Genomic DNA, 17,421 nt, shown 5'->3' with positions numbered 1-17,421 from the left:
CCTAGAAAACCTCAAATGAAGTCATGACAAAACTGAAGAACAAAAAGAACATGGTGTAAACTTATGGGAGGGAGTGTGTATGCTAAGAAAAGCATCAACAATGCTTTTTAAACTTCCTTTCCACCAGTGACATAAATTCATGGGCCCCTGAACTCTGAGCCTAGGAAGCTCAGTCAGGATGGGACAGAACGAGGTAAGTCTAACTTTCACCACAAGAGGGGGATGTTGTTTAAAAACAACAACCAATCCAAATACTCTAAAACCACCTTAGATTAAATTGAAAAGGCCAAGGGAGGAGAAAGATAACGGGGTTGTGATTTGTACTTTGCCCAGTTCAGAGTTCCAGAAGTTGTTAAGCAGTCTCTATCTACCAGGTAAGACTTCATCTACACCTGTATGCTCAGATGTGTTGTGGAGAGTGGATTGGGGGAGAGGAGAGGACAAGGTATGTGTAAATGGCTGTGGTGAGTGATCTTTCTGATTTTTAAAAATCCTCAGAGGGCAAGGCTCTCCAGCTGTACTAAGAATTTTGTTTGTGGTGAAAGAAAACGTGAGTACCAGGAGACACTTGCTGGAAGGCCATTAACATTTTTTTCTCTTGCAATTTTGATTGGTGGATTGGTTTTGCTATTCTTTTCCCACTGGCCCTTTCTCCCCCAGCAGTAAGGGTATGGATAAGTCTATTGTGTTTCTTGGACGTCACAAAATATGATTATGGTCTGAAGGCCTTGAGAATTTATAATGTGGTGGTCAGAGAGGAGGAAGGTTGGCTTTATGGGTAAGCCAAGTGAGGCTATCACCTTTGAAATGTGATGACCAATTTCTTCTGCTTAAGGAGATTATCGTCACAACATAGCACCTGAAATTTTACTATGTTGAGGATGGAGAGTTATAGTATCACATGAGTTTAAGTTAGAAGGTATTCTAGAGATCATCTAATCCATCCAATTTATTTTGCATTTCAGCAAACGAAGCACAGGGCTTGTGAAATATCTCCTCCATTGTTAACACTACTGGTAAGTTGTAGAGTTGATCTTTGAACTAGGGTTCTTTTGGGCCAAAATTCATTGTTCTTTCTCCTTCTGGTCCTGAAATGTATAAACCCCTTTGGGATTGAAGGTGTTAAAAACTTTCTCAACTAATACTTTAGTCTTTATGGGGATTAATTACTATTTAACTGAGAGCAAGATAAGTACCTGCTGGGGGTTAGAAAAATATTTATTTAGAAAGTCTGCCCCAGTCTTGGACCTGAGCAAATAATGACTGTTCAGTTTGTGATGTAATGAAAGGGAGAGACAGTGAAACTTTGTTTGGAGAGATGGGAACTGAGGAATCAAGTAATGGGGAATTTTAGCATGGCAAAGGAATCTAAAACCATCCCTTTCCTTGTGGATTCTTTATTTATGGCAATTCAGACTAGATGCCAGTCCTGGGGCAAGTTTTGGAAAATGAGAGAAAAAGGACCTTTCAAATTTGTTCCACCAAACTCGGGCTGTCACTTTTAATTTCAGTGTCAAATCTTATTTTTGAATCCCACAACCAGAGGCAAATCTGAGTGTACTTTCCTCTGGCAGGGATAGTGCTAGTATTGCTGGTGGTACAGACATATCTAATAAGCAAATATTTGAACAAACGGACCCTGAGATTCCTTTTCATTGGTTATGTTTCTGACCTCTGACATTCACATTTAAAGAGGGAGGAGCATAAAGGAGAAGCCCAGGAAAAGAAGAAAATTATTTATTAAAACAGGAATGGAGCCAGTAATACTTCTTTCTCTGAGTCTGGGTAATAGCTTTGTAAGATTTCTGTCTGCTGATATGAAGGTGGATGCCAACAAACAAAACAAAAGGTATCAGTTGCCACAAAACTGACTTTTTCTCACTCAGGCGTTAAATGTATTTTCTAGGGAGTTATTTTGGTAATGATGGCTCACATTCACATGTGTTTACAAAGCTTTCTTCTTTGAGAGAGAGCGCTATGGTTTTTTTTTTTATATCTATAGTACCTTGCACATAATAAGCATTGGATAGATATTTGCTCAATTGAAATGGATTAGGTAAGTGTCCTGTTATTCCCATTTTACAGGTGAGGAAACTGAGCTTCTGTGAGGTTGTGATTGGTCTAGGGTGACACAGATACTATTCTGGAATTGGTATTATAATCTAGGCATATTGACTCTATGACCAGGTCTCAGACCTGACTCGTGTGACCTTGGGCAAATCACTTAACTTCTCTTTGCCTCAGTTTTCTCCTCTGTGAAAGGAGGATAATAATACCATGTATCTGACAAGGTTGTTGTGAAGATCAAATGAGACAATATTTGTAAAGCACTTAGCACAGTGCCTGGAACACAGTAGGTGTTATTTAAATGGCCAACACTATTATTACTAGGCTTTAGTATTCCACACATTGATATAACACAACTTGTTCAGCCAGTCCCCAGTTGCTGGACATCCCTTTGATTTCCAATTCTTTGGCCCCACAAAAAGAGTCGGTATAAATATTTTTGTACATACAGGTCCAAAGCTTTGCCACTTGTGTGATCTCTTTGGGATATAGCCCTGGGAGTGGTATTGCTTGGGTAAAAGGGCATGCACATTTTTATAGCCCTCTGGGCATTGTTCCAAATTGCTCTCCAAAATGGCTGGATCTGTTCACAACTCCACCAACAATGTATTAATGTTCCAATTTGCCACATTCTCTCCAGCATTTATCATTTTCCTGTTTTGTCATGTTAGCCAATCTGACAGGAGATATGTGGTACCTCAGAGTTGTTTTGATTTGCATTTCTCTAATCAATAGTGATTTAGAGCATTTTTTTTCACATGCCTATAGAGAGCTTTAATTTCTTCCTCTGAAAACTGCCTGTTCATATCCTTTGACCATTTCTCAATTGGGGAATGACATATTCCTATAAATTAAGCTCAGTTCCCTGTATATTTTAGATATGAGGCCTTTATCAGAGACATTGGTTGTAACATGGTCTGCCTTCTTTGCACTTATTCCAGCCTTAACCTCTGGGCACTTAGAAATCTGTGGATTGATCTGCTCCAGGAACTCCTTGTCAGTGAATTGTAGGGACTCCATATGCAAATTAGAACAATTTCTAGGTTCTTTTACTTGTAAAAATGAAGTGTCTCAACAAATCTCAGCCTCTGAGAACATCAGGTACTTAGAAGGGACTTTGCTTCTGTATGCTCTGGTTTTTAAATGCACATTTTCCAGCATAATAATAACTAATAATAATAGTAACATTTCTATAGTGCTTTGAAGTTTGTAAAGCCCTTTTCAAAACATCATCTCATTTGCTCTTCATAACAAATGTGGGAGGTAGCTGCTAGCTATTATTACTGCAGTTTTACAGTTGAAGAAATCGAGGCAAGCTAGATGACCGGTTTCTGGAAATGGAGCTAAGGAAGATTTCAGAGGGCAGATTTGAACCCTTGTCTTCCTGGTTGTAAATCACTAACACTTGGTCCATATCACTGCACTCCATGCAATTCCAGTGAGAGGGATTCAGGCTATCTCTTTATCTGCTGGGGGTAGGTGGGGTTTGGTCTTCATGTAGGATGGGATGTAGATGAACCCCTCCCAGACAACAGAAGAGGGAAGGAGAGGGAGACCAGAAAAGAATAAAACAATATGCATGTGTCTGCTTGAAGTTTGAGATCAGGATAAGTAGGGATGGCATGGCATGAGTGTGGTGTGCAGTGAAACATTCTTGGCATTTCAGTGACAGAAGTTTCTAATGAATGACTGCCAAGCATTTTTATGGTTAGTTGGTTGTTGTCCCATATTCTTGAAGAGCACCAAAATGACATCACTATGTTCGAATCAAGTTAGAATCAAGTGTCCAATCAGACCAATAGGAGCTTGGAATGTTCTACCACAAGTTAGGCACAAATAATCCACATCAACATTGGTGTATATTTTCTAAATTTGTGCATCTAGTGTTTCTTTGGAGCCACTTCAATTCTGCTTTGCTCATAGAGCACAGCACCTTCTCTAATGAGGGCATACCATGCTGGGCAGCCTTGTGCCAGTGTCTCCAATGTCATGCAATCAATTCAAAAGTTCTCTAAGCATTGAGGAAATGACCCCATCAACATGGCACTAGAATCATGGAAACTTCCAGTGGGCAGTGACCTCAGTCATATAGTCCAATGCCTTAAAGTGGCTTCAGAGAGCTGGGTTCAAGTTTCTCTCTGACATATCCTGGCTATGTGACCCTAGGCAAATCACTCAACCTCTGAATGACTTAGTCAAGTCCAGAGTAGGTACTGCCTTGGTAAAGGTGGCTCTCTTTGCTAGGAGTTCTCCACTAATTAAATCACAGATCTGGTAGAAAAGAAAACTATTAGGGATGAAAAATGGTTTGTGGACGCTTGAAGGGGAGCAGAGCAATTAACATTTTTTTTATTCTTTATTTATAGTGAAAGACCAATTGCTTCCATGTGGCTTTACGTGGCCTGCCTCATTGGCCTGTATTATGTGTTTCGCTGGTACAGGGAGAGGCTGGTGGTGAGTAACCTTAGAGACAAATATGTCTTTATCACTGGCTGTGACTCTGGATTTGGGAACCTGCTGGCTAAGCAGCTGGACCTTCGAGGCCTGAGAGTGCTAGCGGCCTGTCTGACAGAGAAAGGGGCTGAGCAGCTGAGGCATGAGACTTCAGACAGGGTAGAGACAGTGATCCTGGATGTGACCAAGACTGAGAGCATCACTGCAGCGGCCCAGTGGGTGAAGGAGCGTGTGGGAAATAAAGGTATGAATGAAAGAGAGACATTATATCATTTTTCTTAAATCCTTTAGCATGAAGAAGGGATATGTGGGGTTTGAAAGTTTAATTTCATTATTTAGGAGAACAGGTATGGCCTTTTGTGTTGTTTACATTTGCTGAACAGTTTACCTTGGAAAATGAGCAGTGGGGATTTGGGGATGTTGTTTCCATCTTGGGATTGGGGGATTTAGAGGCATAATCTTTTTTTAAAAAAAGTAATTCACTAATTTGCTTTTAGTTTTCAACATTCACTTCCACAAGAATTTCCCCCTCCATGACAGCGTGCAATCTGATATAGGCTCTACTTACATATTCATATTAAACATATTTTCACATTAGTCATTATATAAAGGAAAATTAGAACTAATTTGAGGAACCACAAGAAAGAAGAAACAAAACAAAATAATAAAAGAAAAGGAGACAAAATAATATGCTTCAATCTGCATTCAGACTCCAAAGTTCTTTTTCTGGATGTGGATAGCATTTTCCATTGTGAGTCTTTTGGAGTTGTTTTAGATTCTTGTATTGATGAGAAGAGCTAAGTCTCTCAAAGCCAATCACTGCACAATGCAGCTGTTACTGTGTACAATGTTCTCCTGGTTCTGCTCACTTCACTCAGCACTAGTTCATATAAATTTTTCCAAGTTTTTCTGAATTCTGCGTGCTCATCATTTCTTATAGCACAATACTATTCCATTACATTCATGTACCACAACTTGTTTAGGTATTCCCCAATTGCTAGACATCCCCTCAATGTCCAATTCTTTGCCATCACAAAAAGGACTAATATAAATATTTTTGTACATGTGGGTCCTTTTCCCGTTTTTATGATCTCTTTGAGATACGGACCTAGAAGTGGTGTTTCTGGGTCAGAGAGAATGCACAGTTTTATAGCCCCTTGGGCATAGTTCCAAATTGCTCTCCAGAATGGTTGGATCAGTTCACAGCTCCACCAACAATGCATTAGTGTTCCAATTTTCCCACATCTTCTCCAACATTTATCATTTTCCTGTTTTGTCATGTTAGCCAACCTGACAGGTGTGATATGGTACCTTAGAGGTGTTTGGATTTGCATTTCTCTAATCAATAGTGATTAAGAGCAATTTTTTTCATATAACTATAGATAGCTTTAATTTCTTCGTTTCTTCTTACTCATTTTCTATCACTCAGGTGCCTTTGTCCACTCTCTCCTCCTTCACCCCTGTCTTGCATGATGAAATGGCCTGACTCTTAATCAAGGCTAACCCCTCTTCTTTTGTAAGTGATCTCATTCCATCCTGTGTCTTCCAACAAATTGCCTCCTCTGTTATCCCTACTCTTTCATTTATTTTCCATTTCTTGCTGCTTATTGGCTCATTCCCTACTGCCTACAAATATGGCTGTGTCTTCTCCCTTCTGAAGAAAAGTCCACTTGATCCTTGGATCCCCATTAATTATTTTCCTGTTCCTCTTCTGCTCTTTGGAGCTACACTTCTTTAAAAGGCTGTGTACAATAGGTGCCTCCATTGTCTCTTTTCCTACTTTCCTCTTAATCCTTTACAATCTGGCTTCCCACACTGAAATTCCACTCTCCAGTTACTAATGATCTCCTAATTGCCAAATCCAAAGGCCTTTTCTCAATCTGCATTCTCCTTGACCTTTCTGTAGTCTTTGAAACTGTTGATCACTTTCTTTCCCTTGATACTCTCTTCCCTCTGGGTTTCTCAGGAACACCACTCTGTCCCAGTTCTTCTTACATCTGTTTGGCTACTCTTTGTCTGTTTCCTTTACTGGATCCTCCTCCAAGTCAATCCTGTGGTCATAACTGTCTCTCCGGATTCTGTCCTGGGCCCTCTTCTCTTTTCACTCTATGCTACTTCAATTGGTGATCTCATAGGCTTTCATGGATTTATTTGTCATTGTTCTCTATCTATGCTAATGATTCTCAAATCTACCAATCTTGCCTGAACTTCTGTGCTGTTTCCTAATTTTGTGTCTCCAACTGCCTTTCAGACTTCTCAAACTTGATGTCCAGTAGACGTGTTCTGTTTCCCCACCCCCACCTTTCTTACTACTAGGGAAGAGTTGTTGTATTCATTGTGTATATTATTTTCCTGGCACTGTTTTCTGCTCTCTTCTGCAGTTCATGGCTTTCCATGCTTCTCTGTATTTTACATAGTGGTCTTTTCTTACAGCACAGTAATATTCTGTTATATTCACACATCACAGTGTATTTATCCTTTCCCCAACTAATGGCAATCTAATTTGTTTCCAGTTCTTTGCTACCACAAAAGGTGTTGCTATAGCTTGGTGCTTATGAAAACTTTTTTTTTTTGGTCATTGACCTCCTTGGAGTATATGCCTGGCAATGGAATCATTTAATTTATTTGCCTCCCAGCGTAGTTGTCTATTCACAGTTCTGCCAACAATGCCTTTATGTGCCCATCTCTTCAACAATTTATTTTTCCATTTAAAAAACAACTAAATTTTAAAAATGTTTACATTATCCACATTTCCTTACCTGCCCCCTTACCCACTTGCTTCTAGAGAACCATTCTTTATTAAAAAGAATAAAAAATGAAAGAAAACAATTTAGCACAACTAACCAACATACCAAAAGTCTGACATTATATGTAATATTCACATCCATATTCCCCTACCTGTGCAAAGGAAACACAGGTGTCTTTTCACAACTCTTCTTTGGGGCCAAACTTGGTCAATATAATTGTGTACCATTCAGTTTCCACTGTTTTGTTGTTATTCATTCCATGAATATTGTTGTAGTCCTGTATATTGTTTTCTTGGTTTTACTTACTTCATTTTGTATCAGCATTTCCCATGCTTCTCAGTAGTGATCATATTCATTATTTTTTATAGTGCAGTAAACCTTTGTGTTTCTAAATATATTCTTGACCTGGGCTCCAAATTTGGAGAAGAGGGAATTTTTGTACTGGATGGCATGCTAGATTCCTTATTATATTAATCAGTAGATTAATTAGGCTATGATCTGTGATTTCATTTGTGTGGAGAAGTCACTTGTATAGAAACTGCCAACGCCAGGGTCAAGGGGGAAAATCGAATAAAGGGGGATAGGATAGAATGGAGCAAAATATAGTTAGTGTTCCCAATATGAGTGTTGTGGAGGGGTTTTACATATGATGCCCATGTGGCTTATGTTGAATTGCTAGCCTTCTCAGGGAGGGTGGGTGGGGAGGGAACAGGGGAGAGAATTTGGAACTCAAAGTTTTAAAAACAGATGTTCAAAAAAAAGTTTTTGCATGCAACTAGGAAATAAGATATACAGGCAATGGGGCATAGAAATTTATCTTGCCCTACAAGAAAGTAAGGGAAAAGGGGATGGGGGGAGAGTGGGGTGACCGAAGGGAGGGCTGACAGGGGAACCGGGCAACCAGAATATATGCCATCTTGGAGTGGGGCTGGAGTCGAGGGTAGAAATGGGGAGAAAATTTGTAATTCAAACTCTTGTGAAAATCAATGCTGAAAACTAAGAGTGTTAAATAAATAAATTAAAAAGAGTAAAAATGAAAACAAAAAGGAGGAAAAAAGAGAAACTGCTAATGGAAATAGGCTGCTCACTTGTAAATTATAGTCTTTTAGAGTTGCTTAGAACTGAGAGGTTGAGTAACTTATTCAATCAATCAATCAACCTTATAAAGTCCCTACTATGTGCTAGGAACTATGTTAAGTGCTGAGGATCCAAAAAGAGGCAAAATACAGTCCCTGTCCTCAAGAAGCTAACAATCTAATGATTATAGGGATAATGTTCATGATCATACAAGTAATATATATGAGAGGCAAGGCCAAAACTGAGACCTTCCTGACTCCAAGGCTCTCTGTACCATACTTTATTGCCTCTCATTAAATTGATTAGGGTTGGAATATATTAGAGTGTATAACTGAGGTTAGTTTAGGTGTGCTCTAACATCCATTTCTAATGGTACATTTTAAGGCTCTTGTGATTTTGATTTATATCTTGGTAGGACTCTGGGGCCTCGTCAATAATGCAGGAGCTATCTTTCCAGATGTTTGTACTGAGTTGATGACCAAGGTGAACCTTATGAAGACAATGAATACAAACCTGTTTGGAGTAATTGAGGTGACAATGAGCATGCTGCAAATGGTGAAGCAAGCCAGGGGGAGGATTGTCAATGTCTCTAGCATCATGGGGAGAGTTGCTTTCTCTTCAGCAGCCTACTGCTGTTCCAAGTATGGAGTGGAAGCTTTTTCAGATTGTCTGCGGTAACTATCATTTTACTTTATCCATCCAAACATCTGTCCATCCATCTATCCATTCATCCATCCATCCATCCATCCATCCAGGGGAGAGGGAATGGGATCAGGCAGAATATCTCAATTCTCCAAGTAAATGAGTCCCTGAACTAGGGCAGCTGCCACGTGAATGAAGTGAAAGCGATAGATTTGAGAGATTTTGCCAAGGTAGAATTGACAAGACTTGGCAGCTGTTTGGATATGAGGAGAGAGTGAGAGTGAGGAGTCGAGGATGTCTTCAGGATAGGGATCTGGGGTGACTAGAAGGATTGTGGTGCCCTCAACAGAAATAGAGAGATTACAAAGAGGAGAGGATTTAGGAAGAATGATAATGAATTTTGTTTTGGATATATTGAGTTTGAGAGACATATAGGATGTCCCATCCCTCTGGAGAAGTCCAGTGTGTTCAGTTGATGACATGGGCCTGGAGTTCAGTCAAACCAACAAGCATTTATTCAACACCTATTATTTGCCAGGAAGAGAAACTAGTAGTGGATATATAGATGTGACTGTCATCTGCAAAGACAATATGGTTGAACCTACATTACTAAGAGAGAGAATAGAGAGAAGGAAGAGGACCTACAACAGAACCCAGGAGAACATCAATACAAAGGGGGTGAGATGCGTGTGGTGATGCAGGGAAGGAGACTGAGAAGTGGCCAGAATGAGGTCTCAAACCAGGAGAGAGCAGTGTCATAAAAACCCAGGGAAGAGCAAGTGTCTAGAAGGAAGTGCTGGTAATAGTACCCAATACCAGAGATATGTCAAGAAGAATAAAGACTGATAAAAGGGACATTGGATTTGTCAATTAAGAAAGTTTTGGAAAGAACAGTTTCAATCGAGTGATGAGGCTGGAGGTGAGATGCCAAGGATTTAGGAAGTGAGTAAGTGGTGAGAAAGTGGAGGTAATGAGTGTAGATGGATTTTTCTATAAGTTTCATTTTAAAAGGGAGCAGGGATACAGGACAATAACTTTAGGGCATAGTAAGATCAAATGAAATTAAAAGATACTTGCTCCATGGAAGAAAGGCTATGGCAAATGTGAACAGCATACTAAAAAGCAGACACATCATTTTGTTAACACAGATCTGTATAGTCAAAGCTGTGGCTTTCCCAGTAGCAATGTGTGGCTTTGAACGTTGGACTCTAAGGAAAGCAGAGTGCCGCAGAATTGACACGTTCAAATTGTGGTTCCGGAAAAGACTTGAAAGTCCCTTGGACAGCAAGGAGATGAAATCAGTCAATAAGTAAAGAAATTAATTCATCTATTCAGCAGTGGGTCAAATACCGAAGCTGAAGCTTAAATACTTTGGCCATATAATGAGAAGCTAGGACTCTTTGGAAAGGACCCTGATTTGGGGAAAGATTGAAGGCAAAAGGAAAAGGGGATGGCAGAGGATGAGATGGATAGATAGTATCATGGAAACAATGAACACGAGCTTGGACAGACTGCAAGAGAAGGTGGGGGATAGAAGGGCCTGGCATGCTATGATCCAGGGGTTATGAAGAGTCGAACACTGCTGCACAACCTAACAACAATAAGGTCAAATGCAATGATTTTTAAGGATGAGGAAGACAGATTGTATTGCATTTTTGTAGGCACAAGGGAAGGAGCCATTGGATAAGGAGAAACTGAAAATCAAGGTAAAAGAGGGAATGATCAAAAAGGCATAATCCTAGTAGAGATGGGATCAAGGATAGAAGTAGAGGAGTGATCATTAGCATGAGAAGGTCTACATTTTCCTCTAAGAATGAGGATTCCAAGCATATTTGTATTTGCCCTTGGGGGTTGTGGTCAGATTGAAGGATTGTATACCTTAAATGGATACATATATGGTCATATTTCTGCCATCAAGTATTCCACCAACAGGGCTCTCTATCTCTTGGCTCTGGGTGTTTTCTCTGGCTGTCCCCCATGCTTGGGATGCTCTCTCCTTATCTCTATCTCTTGGCTGCCCTTGAGTAAATTCCAGCAAGAATCCTACCTTCTACAGGATCAGGATGCCTTTCCAGATTCCTCTTAATTCTAGTGCCTTCCCCCTGTTGATTATTTCCTGTATACAGCTCGTACACAGTTGTTTGCATGTTGTCTGCCCCTCTAAAGTGTGAGTTTCTTGAAGGCAGGGACTCTCTTTTGACTCTTTTTGTATCCTAGCACAGTGCCTGGATCACTGCTGTTGTTTTAGTCATTCAGTTGTGTCTAACTGTACTCATGGAGAAATCCACGGGGTTTTGTTGGCAAAGATACTTAGAGGGGTTTGCCATTTTTTTCTGCCAACTTTGAAATGAATTACTGAGGCAAATAGGGGTTAAGTGACTTGTCCAGGGTCACACAATTAGCAAGCTTTTGAGGTAGGATTTGAACTCAGATCTTCCTGAGTCCAGGCCTGGTGCTCTATCCACTGCACCACCTAGTTTTCCACCTAGAACATAGTAGGCCTTTAATAAATGCTCAGTTAGTAGACTGACATTATTCAAAAGAAGGACTGAGAATCATTCCTAAAGTTGATACATTCCTTTGTTTCCTTAAGGTGATATTCTTTTAAGTCAGAGGGATGAAAGTAATAACAGCACATATAGAGTTTGAAAGTTTATAAATGTCTTTTTTCCTTCCTTCCTTTGTGACTTCCTCCCTGTCTCTTTCCCTCTCTCTTTCCTTCCCTCGTTCCTTCCCTCTCTCTCTCCCCCACTTCCCTCCCTCCTTCCTTTCTTCCTTCCCTCCTTCCTTTCTTTCTTCCCTCCTTCCTTCCCTTCTTCCTTCCTTTCTTCCTTCCTTCCTTCCTCCCTTCCCCCCTTCCCTTTGTCCCTCCCTGCTTCCTTCCTTCTTTCCTTCCTTCCTTCTCTCCCTCATTTCTTCCCTCCCTCCTTCCTTCCTTCCCACCCTCCTTTCTTCTTTTCTTCCTTCCATCCCTCCTTCCTTCCTTCCCTCTTTCCTTCTTCCCTTCCTTCCTTCCTTCCCTCCTTCCTTCCTTCCTTGCTTCTTTCCTTCCTTCCTTACCTGATTCCTTCCTTCCCTGCTCCCTTCGTTCCTTCCTTCCTTCATCATTTCCTGCCTGCCTTCCTTCCTTCCTTCCTTCCTTCTGTGTGAGGTAGTGAGAAAATAAGACGTGAAGACTTAGCAGGGAATATATATGTATGAATATATAACCATATCTATTCATATGTATACTTAGAAATGTTTAATTATCAAGAAATAGGGAAATAGGGAAGTGGAAAAATTCTGAGGCTGTGAGAGCCTGATTGCTCAGTCTCTGGGAAGGTTTCTTTTTTTTACCCTGAAACTTTTCATTCTTTCTTCTGGTTGTGGTTTAAAGAGTTGCTCAGTAAGAATAGGGTCACTGTGACCTCCTTTCCTTTACTGTGAGAGTACTGTAGAAGAATGGAGAGGGTCTCCCCCTCCCTTTATCTTATTCTCCTTCTTTAGATTTATAGATGTCACCTCAGTTGTAATTATTAACTAAGGGAATGGGAATTGGAATTTCTGTGCCTTGATTTCCCAGTTCTTTGCCTAGTTTGCTCAGATTGTAAGCCCACCTCCCAGCCAATGGTGCGAAGGGTCAGAAGTGGGCGGGAATTTTTTTGCGTTAGGTACAATTCTTGGTGCTTTGCCACTTGTACAGGCCTCCCTTGCTAGATCTGTTCTGGCAGAGGACGCCTTATGCTTGTGAGAATGGAATAAAATTTTATTTCCATTCCCACCCTGAGATGGCTCCTTATTAAAAATTAACTTTTTTTAATTGGCTAGGGTCTTTCATCCCATTTTCTTCCTTCTCGCCTTCCTTCTTTCCTTCCTTCCTTCCTTTCTTTGCCTCTGATTTCATCTTAGAAGCTCCCAATGTAGATCTCCCCCTCCCAATATATATTTACCATTTCTAGTCTTACAGAGTTGCCTGAGAGCAATCAGGGCCCAAGTGACTTTCTCATGGGACATCTAGCCAGTATGTTTGGGATACAGAATTTGGACCCAGGTCTTCTCGACTCTAGTGCAGTTCTCTATTCACTAGGCCATGCTGCCTTGCCTACAGAAGGTGCTTAACAAATGTTTTTAAGTGAATTAATCAATACTAAGAGGCTTGTGGGGGAAGCTTGTACATAGTTGTAGGCTTGTTGTCTCTCCCATTAGACTGTGAATTTCTTGAGTGAAGGAACTCTCTTTTGCCTCTTTTTGTATTCCCAGTGCCTAGCCCAGTACCTGAAGAATAGTGGGCACTTAATTGTGGCTGTGAAGAGGATTATTACATCAGGGAGATGATGATATGACTTGCAGTTGACTTTGGTTTGAGTGAGGGAGGGCTGTGCCAAGTCACCAGCCTCACTTTCTCCTCCAGAGCCATCTGGGTCCAGTGGCCACATATTCATCAGGATGACTGGAGATGGCCCAGGATTCAATGGGAGACCCTGGCTCTTTCAGGCTAAGGCCTTTTTGGTTTTCACTTTGAGTGTGGCAACACCCATTCAGTGAATGACAGGCCTCTTTAAGAAGTGAGTCAAGGGATGGCCCTTTTAGGAGAAAAAAGAAATCCAACTGGGAGGGGAAGACCCTCAGGGTTGTTGGCCAAAAGAGAAACAGGTACTCTTGACATTCACTTAGATCCAGGAGGGCCCAAAAATAACCATCAAGTGGTCCTTGGGCAGGGACCTATTGTTGTCCAATCCATGAGATCCAGAGTGAATTGAGTTTGAGGCTTGGTCTTTGAGAAAGAAATCTAACCAACGAACCTCAAGTTAACCAGGTAGCTTTTGGCAGAACACCCTCAGGTAAGGGGAGGAGAGAGGCAGGAAGAGGAGAGAAGGGGAGGGGAGGGGAAGAGTTGCCCTAGTGGAACTGGTCAGTTGGGGCCCCATTCATTCAATTAAAGGGGCTATCCCTTGAGTCACTCTTAAAGAGGCCTATTCACTGAATGGGTGTTGCTTCACTCAAAGTGAGAACTTGAAGAGACCTTAGCTTAAAAGGGCCAAGGTTTCCCATTGCATCCTGGGTCATTTCCAGGTATCCTGATCTATATCTGGCCACTGAACCCAGATGGCTCTGGAGCAGAAGGTGAGGCTAGTGACCTTGCACAGCCCTCCCTCCCTCAAATCAAAGTCAATTGCAATGTCATCATTTCCCTGACATCATGGTCCTCTTCAAGAACAAAGGACAAACCACAACCTGTGAGGTGCTTAATAAATGCTCGGTCAATGGACTGATATTTAAATTTTCAAAACATTATTCAGAAGTGATTACTCATGGGAGTATGATTAGCCTCATTTTGCAGAGGAGGAAGCACGTTTTCAAAGAAGTTAAAAGACTTTACCAGGGGCCACTTAACTAGCTGCTAAGTCTCAGAGCAGGGACTTGACCAAAGTTGTCATAGTTAATCTACAGCCTGCAGGGATCTGTTTCTGCTTGAGTTTGACACAGCTGGACTAGATAACTTCTAATATCCCCTCCAGCTCCACAGTAGTGATTTCATGAGAGATTTCACAAGTTCTTGAATAATTTTATTTTCTTTCTATGAGCTTTAAATTTGAGGGGTGAGTATTGTGTTAACTTGGATGGATCTGTTTCAGGATTGACATGCAACCGTTTGGGGTGAAAGTCTGCATGGTTGAGCCTGGCTGTTTCAAAACGAACATAATCAGTCCTCAGAAGCTCCAAGAGTGTTTAGAAAATTCTTGGAATAAAGGCCCAGTGGAAGTCAAAGAAAGCTATGGACAAGAATTCTTTGAGAAATGTAAGTTTCTCTCTTTTGTTTGAGATGGTGTGTTTTGTGAGGGGGAAAATAAAAGGATGAATTTTGGCATTTATAAGAATGTCTTTGAGTGGGGTTTTTCATCAGGAAATATATGCTTGTTTAGACTTTAGGTTTATATGAATAGTAATATCTTGAATAACAAATCCTCTGAGAATAAGTCTTTCAATACTGCTACTCATAACTCTTACTTAGTATAAAATATAGATTTTATTTTTTTTAATTATTTGTCCAAATTTTATTTCCCACTTTCTCTCTTCCATTGCTTCCATTTGGATTTCTGTAAACTTGTCCCATTGGATTTTAGACTGAAAAAGTGAACAACAAAAAAGCTAACCACTTTTTCCTTTTTGCTTACAGTTCTCACTTATAATAAAAACTCACTGCAAAAGTTTAGTACGAATTTGCACCTGGTAACTGACTGTATGGAACATGCTCTGACATCGCATTACCCTCGATATCGCTATTCAGCTGGCTGGGATGCTCGATTCTTCTTTATTCCCTTGTCCTATTTGCCCACAGTACTGTCAGATTATGTATGGTCTGCAAATAATCCAAAACCTGCACATGCTGTCTAAAGATGGATTGGAAAGCTGACTTGTGAAGAAGGAATTGAACGCTATGGAATTTGACGATGATGTTTATATAGCTTTTTAAAAGAAATTTACTCTTTGTAAGATTTGGTTCCCATCCTAATCCTTTGTGAAGGAGATGGTAAATGCGTCATTTATCTGGAATCACTAGGGAATCACTAGGCATTCCACGTGAGTCAATTTTCCAGAAAACGAAGACTTTCCCTTTTATTCACCAAAACCACAAAAATGATTTAAAAGTAAAAATCTTCTCAAAATGTAGGGCCCATTTATCTGCTTTAGTGAACACATTATACTGAGTCAGGCAGATCCAAGTTGAAATCCAGTCCCATTCACTATCCTAGTTCAAATCTAGTTTCATTCTCTTACTAGTGACCCCAGGCAAATTACAACCTTTGTCTGTCTACCTTGGTTTTCCTATCTGTAAAAGGGGAATATTAATAACACCTACTTCCAAGGACTTTTGTGAAGATCGAATGAGAGAATGTTTTCAAAGTACTTTGCAAACCTTAAAAGTGCTTTATAAATGCTCTTATGAAAATAATCATTATTATCATCTTTTGTTGAACACGATCCTTTTCTTAATGACTGATTATAATGTAAGACAAACGGAAAATTTTAGTTACCACCTTATAAAAGTTGTTAAATCAGTAACACTGATTTTATAGATAATTCTGAGTCAATTCTTCGCCAGGATTAGGGCCAAAGCCTGTATTTTGTCTCTTCTGTAGAATAAAATGCATGGGTTTCTGATAGATTCTTCTTGTTTGCTTACAGTTTTGAATCTATGTTCTGTTGGTTGAGGTTGCTAGAAACCTTACTAAATGGATTAATGGGGTGTTTGGTTAGAAAACCTACTTAATGCTGAAATGATTGTTCATTGTTGAACATGACAATATTGTGAAATATTGGAAACAAATAAACTTTCTGGTTGATTTTACGTAGTATGGGTTGATTCACTATGAGCATCAACATCATGGATTGCGATGAGTTGATGGTTGGGATTGATGAATTGGGATTAGTAACACCAAGGCAAAACTGTGTATCTTATAGAGGCCAGACCTAGGCAGATACTGAGAAGGTGATAATCAGGAAACCAGACAAACAGCCCATGGTCAGAGAGTTGATAGAAATCAAGATGGTTGTTATCGACCAGATAGATGGTCAGAAATCAAATAAGATGGGCAATACAAGGGTATAGGTTAAAAATCTCTCTTCCTGCCTAAGGAGAAAAAACATGTTTCCACCTGCTACCCACCTCCTGACCTAGTCTGGTTTGCATCTGCCTGCCTGGGAAGTTGAAAAATACTGTTTCATTTTATCGCACTCCCATTTGAGCTCTCCAATTGCCCGAGAGCACTCTACCCTGAGGCTGATCCTTTAGACATGTGGATAACCTCCCACAACTCATTAACAAACTTCCACCAGGTCAAGCCCACTCCATTTAAGGTATGTTGTACCTCCAATTGTTATTCTTCAAACTATATTCTCTATCCCTCACAGCCTGCTCTCTTAATCCTACCCTCTTCAATTCACCCCCCTTAATGTACCACTGTAAAGCTACCAGTTCCTTCCATTGTGCCCTTTGGAATGTCTCCTCCATAAGTAACAAACTTATTTTCATCTTAAGTCTTTCCTTTGCGCCTCAATCCATCTTTGGCTCTCACTGAAAGTTGGCTCCCTACTGATGACACAGCCTCCATGGCCACCTTTTCCAGCACTGGTTGCACTTTCACTCTTTCCCCCCAAACTTATAGGTCAAGGTGGAGGAGTTGGAATACTCCTTGCTCTCCATCACCTCTTCTAAACTTTCCCTCTACCACCACCAAACTCTGTGAGATTCACTCAATCCATATTCATCACCCAGTCAAAATTCTGCTGTTTACCACTCTCTAGGACATTTCCCTTCTTTTCTCAGTGAGTTCAGTGCCTGGCTTATAATCTTTCTCTCCTCCTCAACTCTTGCCCTCGTACAAGAGAACTTCAACATGCATATTATTCATTCTGCAAATATCCCAACTTCACAGTTTCTCAATTTACTCAT

At 40.4% G+C, this 17,421-nt stretch overlaps 1 protein-coding gene across 2 annotated transcripts; it reads left to right on the top strand.

The window, feature by feature from the left end:
- The first annotated feature begins 296 nt into the window (after positions 1 to 296).
- Positions 297 to 16,317, top strand: LOC118851548 (17-beta-hydroxysteroid dehydrogenase type 6-like). Of its 2 annotated transcripts, none has more exons than XM_036761030.1 (6): positions 297 to 374; positions 966 to 1,016; positions 4,434 to 4,765; positions 8,761 to 9,019; positions 14,603 to 14,766; positions 15,145 to 16,317. In XM_036761030.1, the coding sequence occupies exons 3-6, from the start codon at positions 4,453 to 4,455 to the stop codon at positions 15,360 to 15,362; spliced, it is 954 nt and encodes a 317-aa protein (XP_036616925.1). In that variant the 5' UTR covers positions 297 to 374; positions 966 to 1,016; positions 4,434 to 4,452; the 3' UTR covers positions 15,363 to 16,317. The 2 variants fall into 2 exon arrangements, with proteins under 2 accessions (XP_036616925.1, XP_036616924.1); XM_036761029.1 differs by having other exon boundaries at positions 341 to 445.
- The last annotated feature ends 1,104 nt before the right edge of the window (positions 16,318 to 17,421 follow it).

This window comes from Trichosurus vulpecula, chromosome 5 (assembly GCF_011100635.1).
Source record: "Trichosurus vulpecula isolate mTriVul1 chromosome 5, mTriVul1.pri, whole genome shotgun sequence".
Classification (NCBI taxonomy): domain Eukaryota; kingdom Metazoa; phylum Chordata; class Mammalia; order Diprotodontia; family Phalangeridae; genus Trichosurus; species Trichosurus vulpecula.
Note: the sequence above shows the minus strand (reverse complement) of the source record. Positions and strands in the feature narration are given on the sequence as shown.

Bases quoted from the DNA above. Each gene is read 5' to 3' on its own strand.
- LOC118851548 (XM_036761030.1), top strand. From the start codon at position 4,453: ATGTGGCTTTACGTGGCCTGCCTCATTGGCCTGTATTATGTGTTTCGC. The intron at 4,766-8,760 runs GTATGAATGAAA...ATATCTTGGTAG, and splicing joins GGAGCGTGTGGGAAATAAAG to GACTCTGGGGCCTCGTCAAT. The intron at 14,767-15,144 runs GTAAGTTTCTCT...TTTTGCTTACAG, and splicing joins ACAAGAATTCTTTGAGAAAT to TTCTCACTTATAATAAAAAC.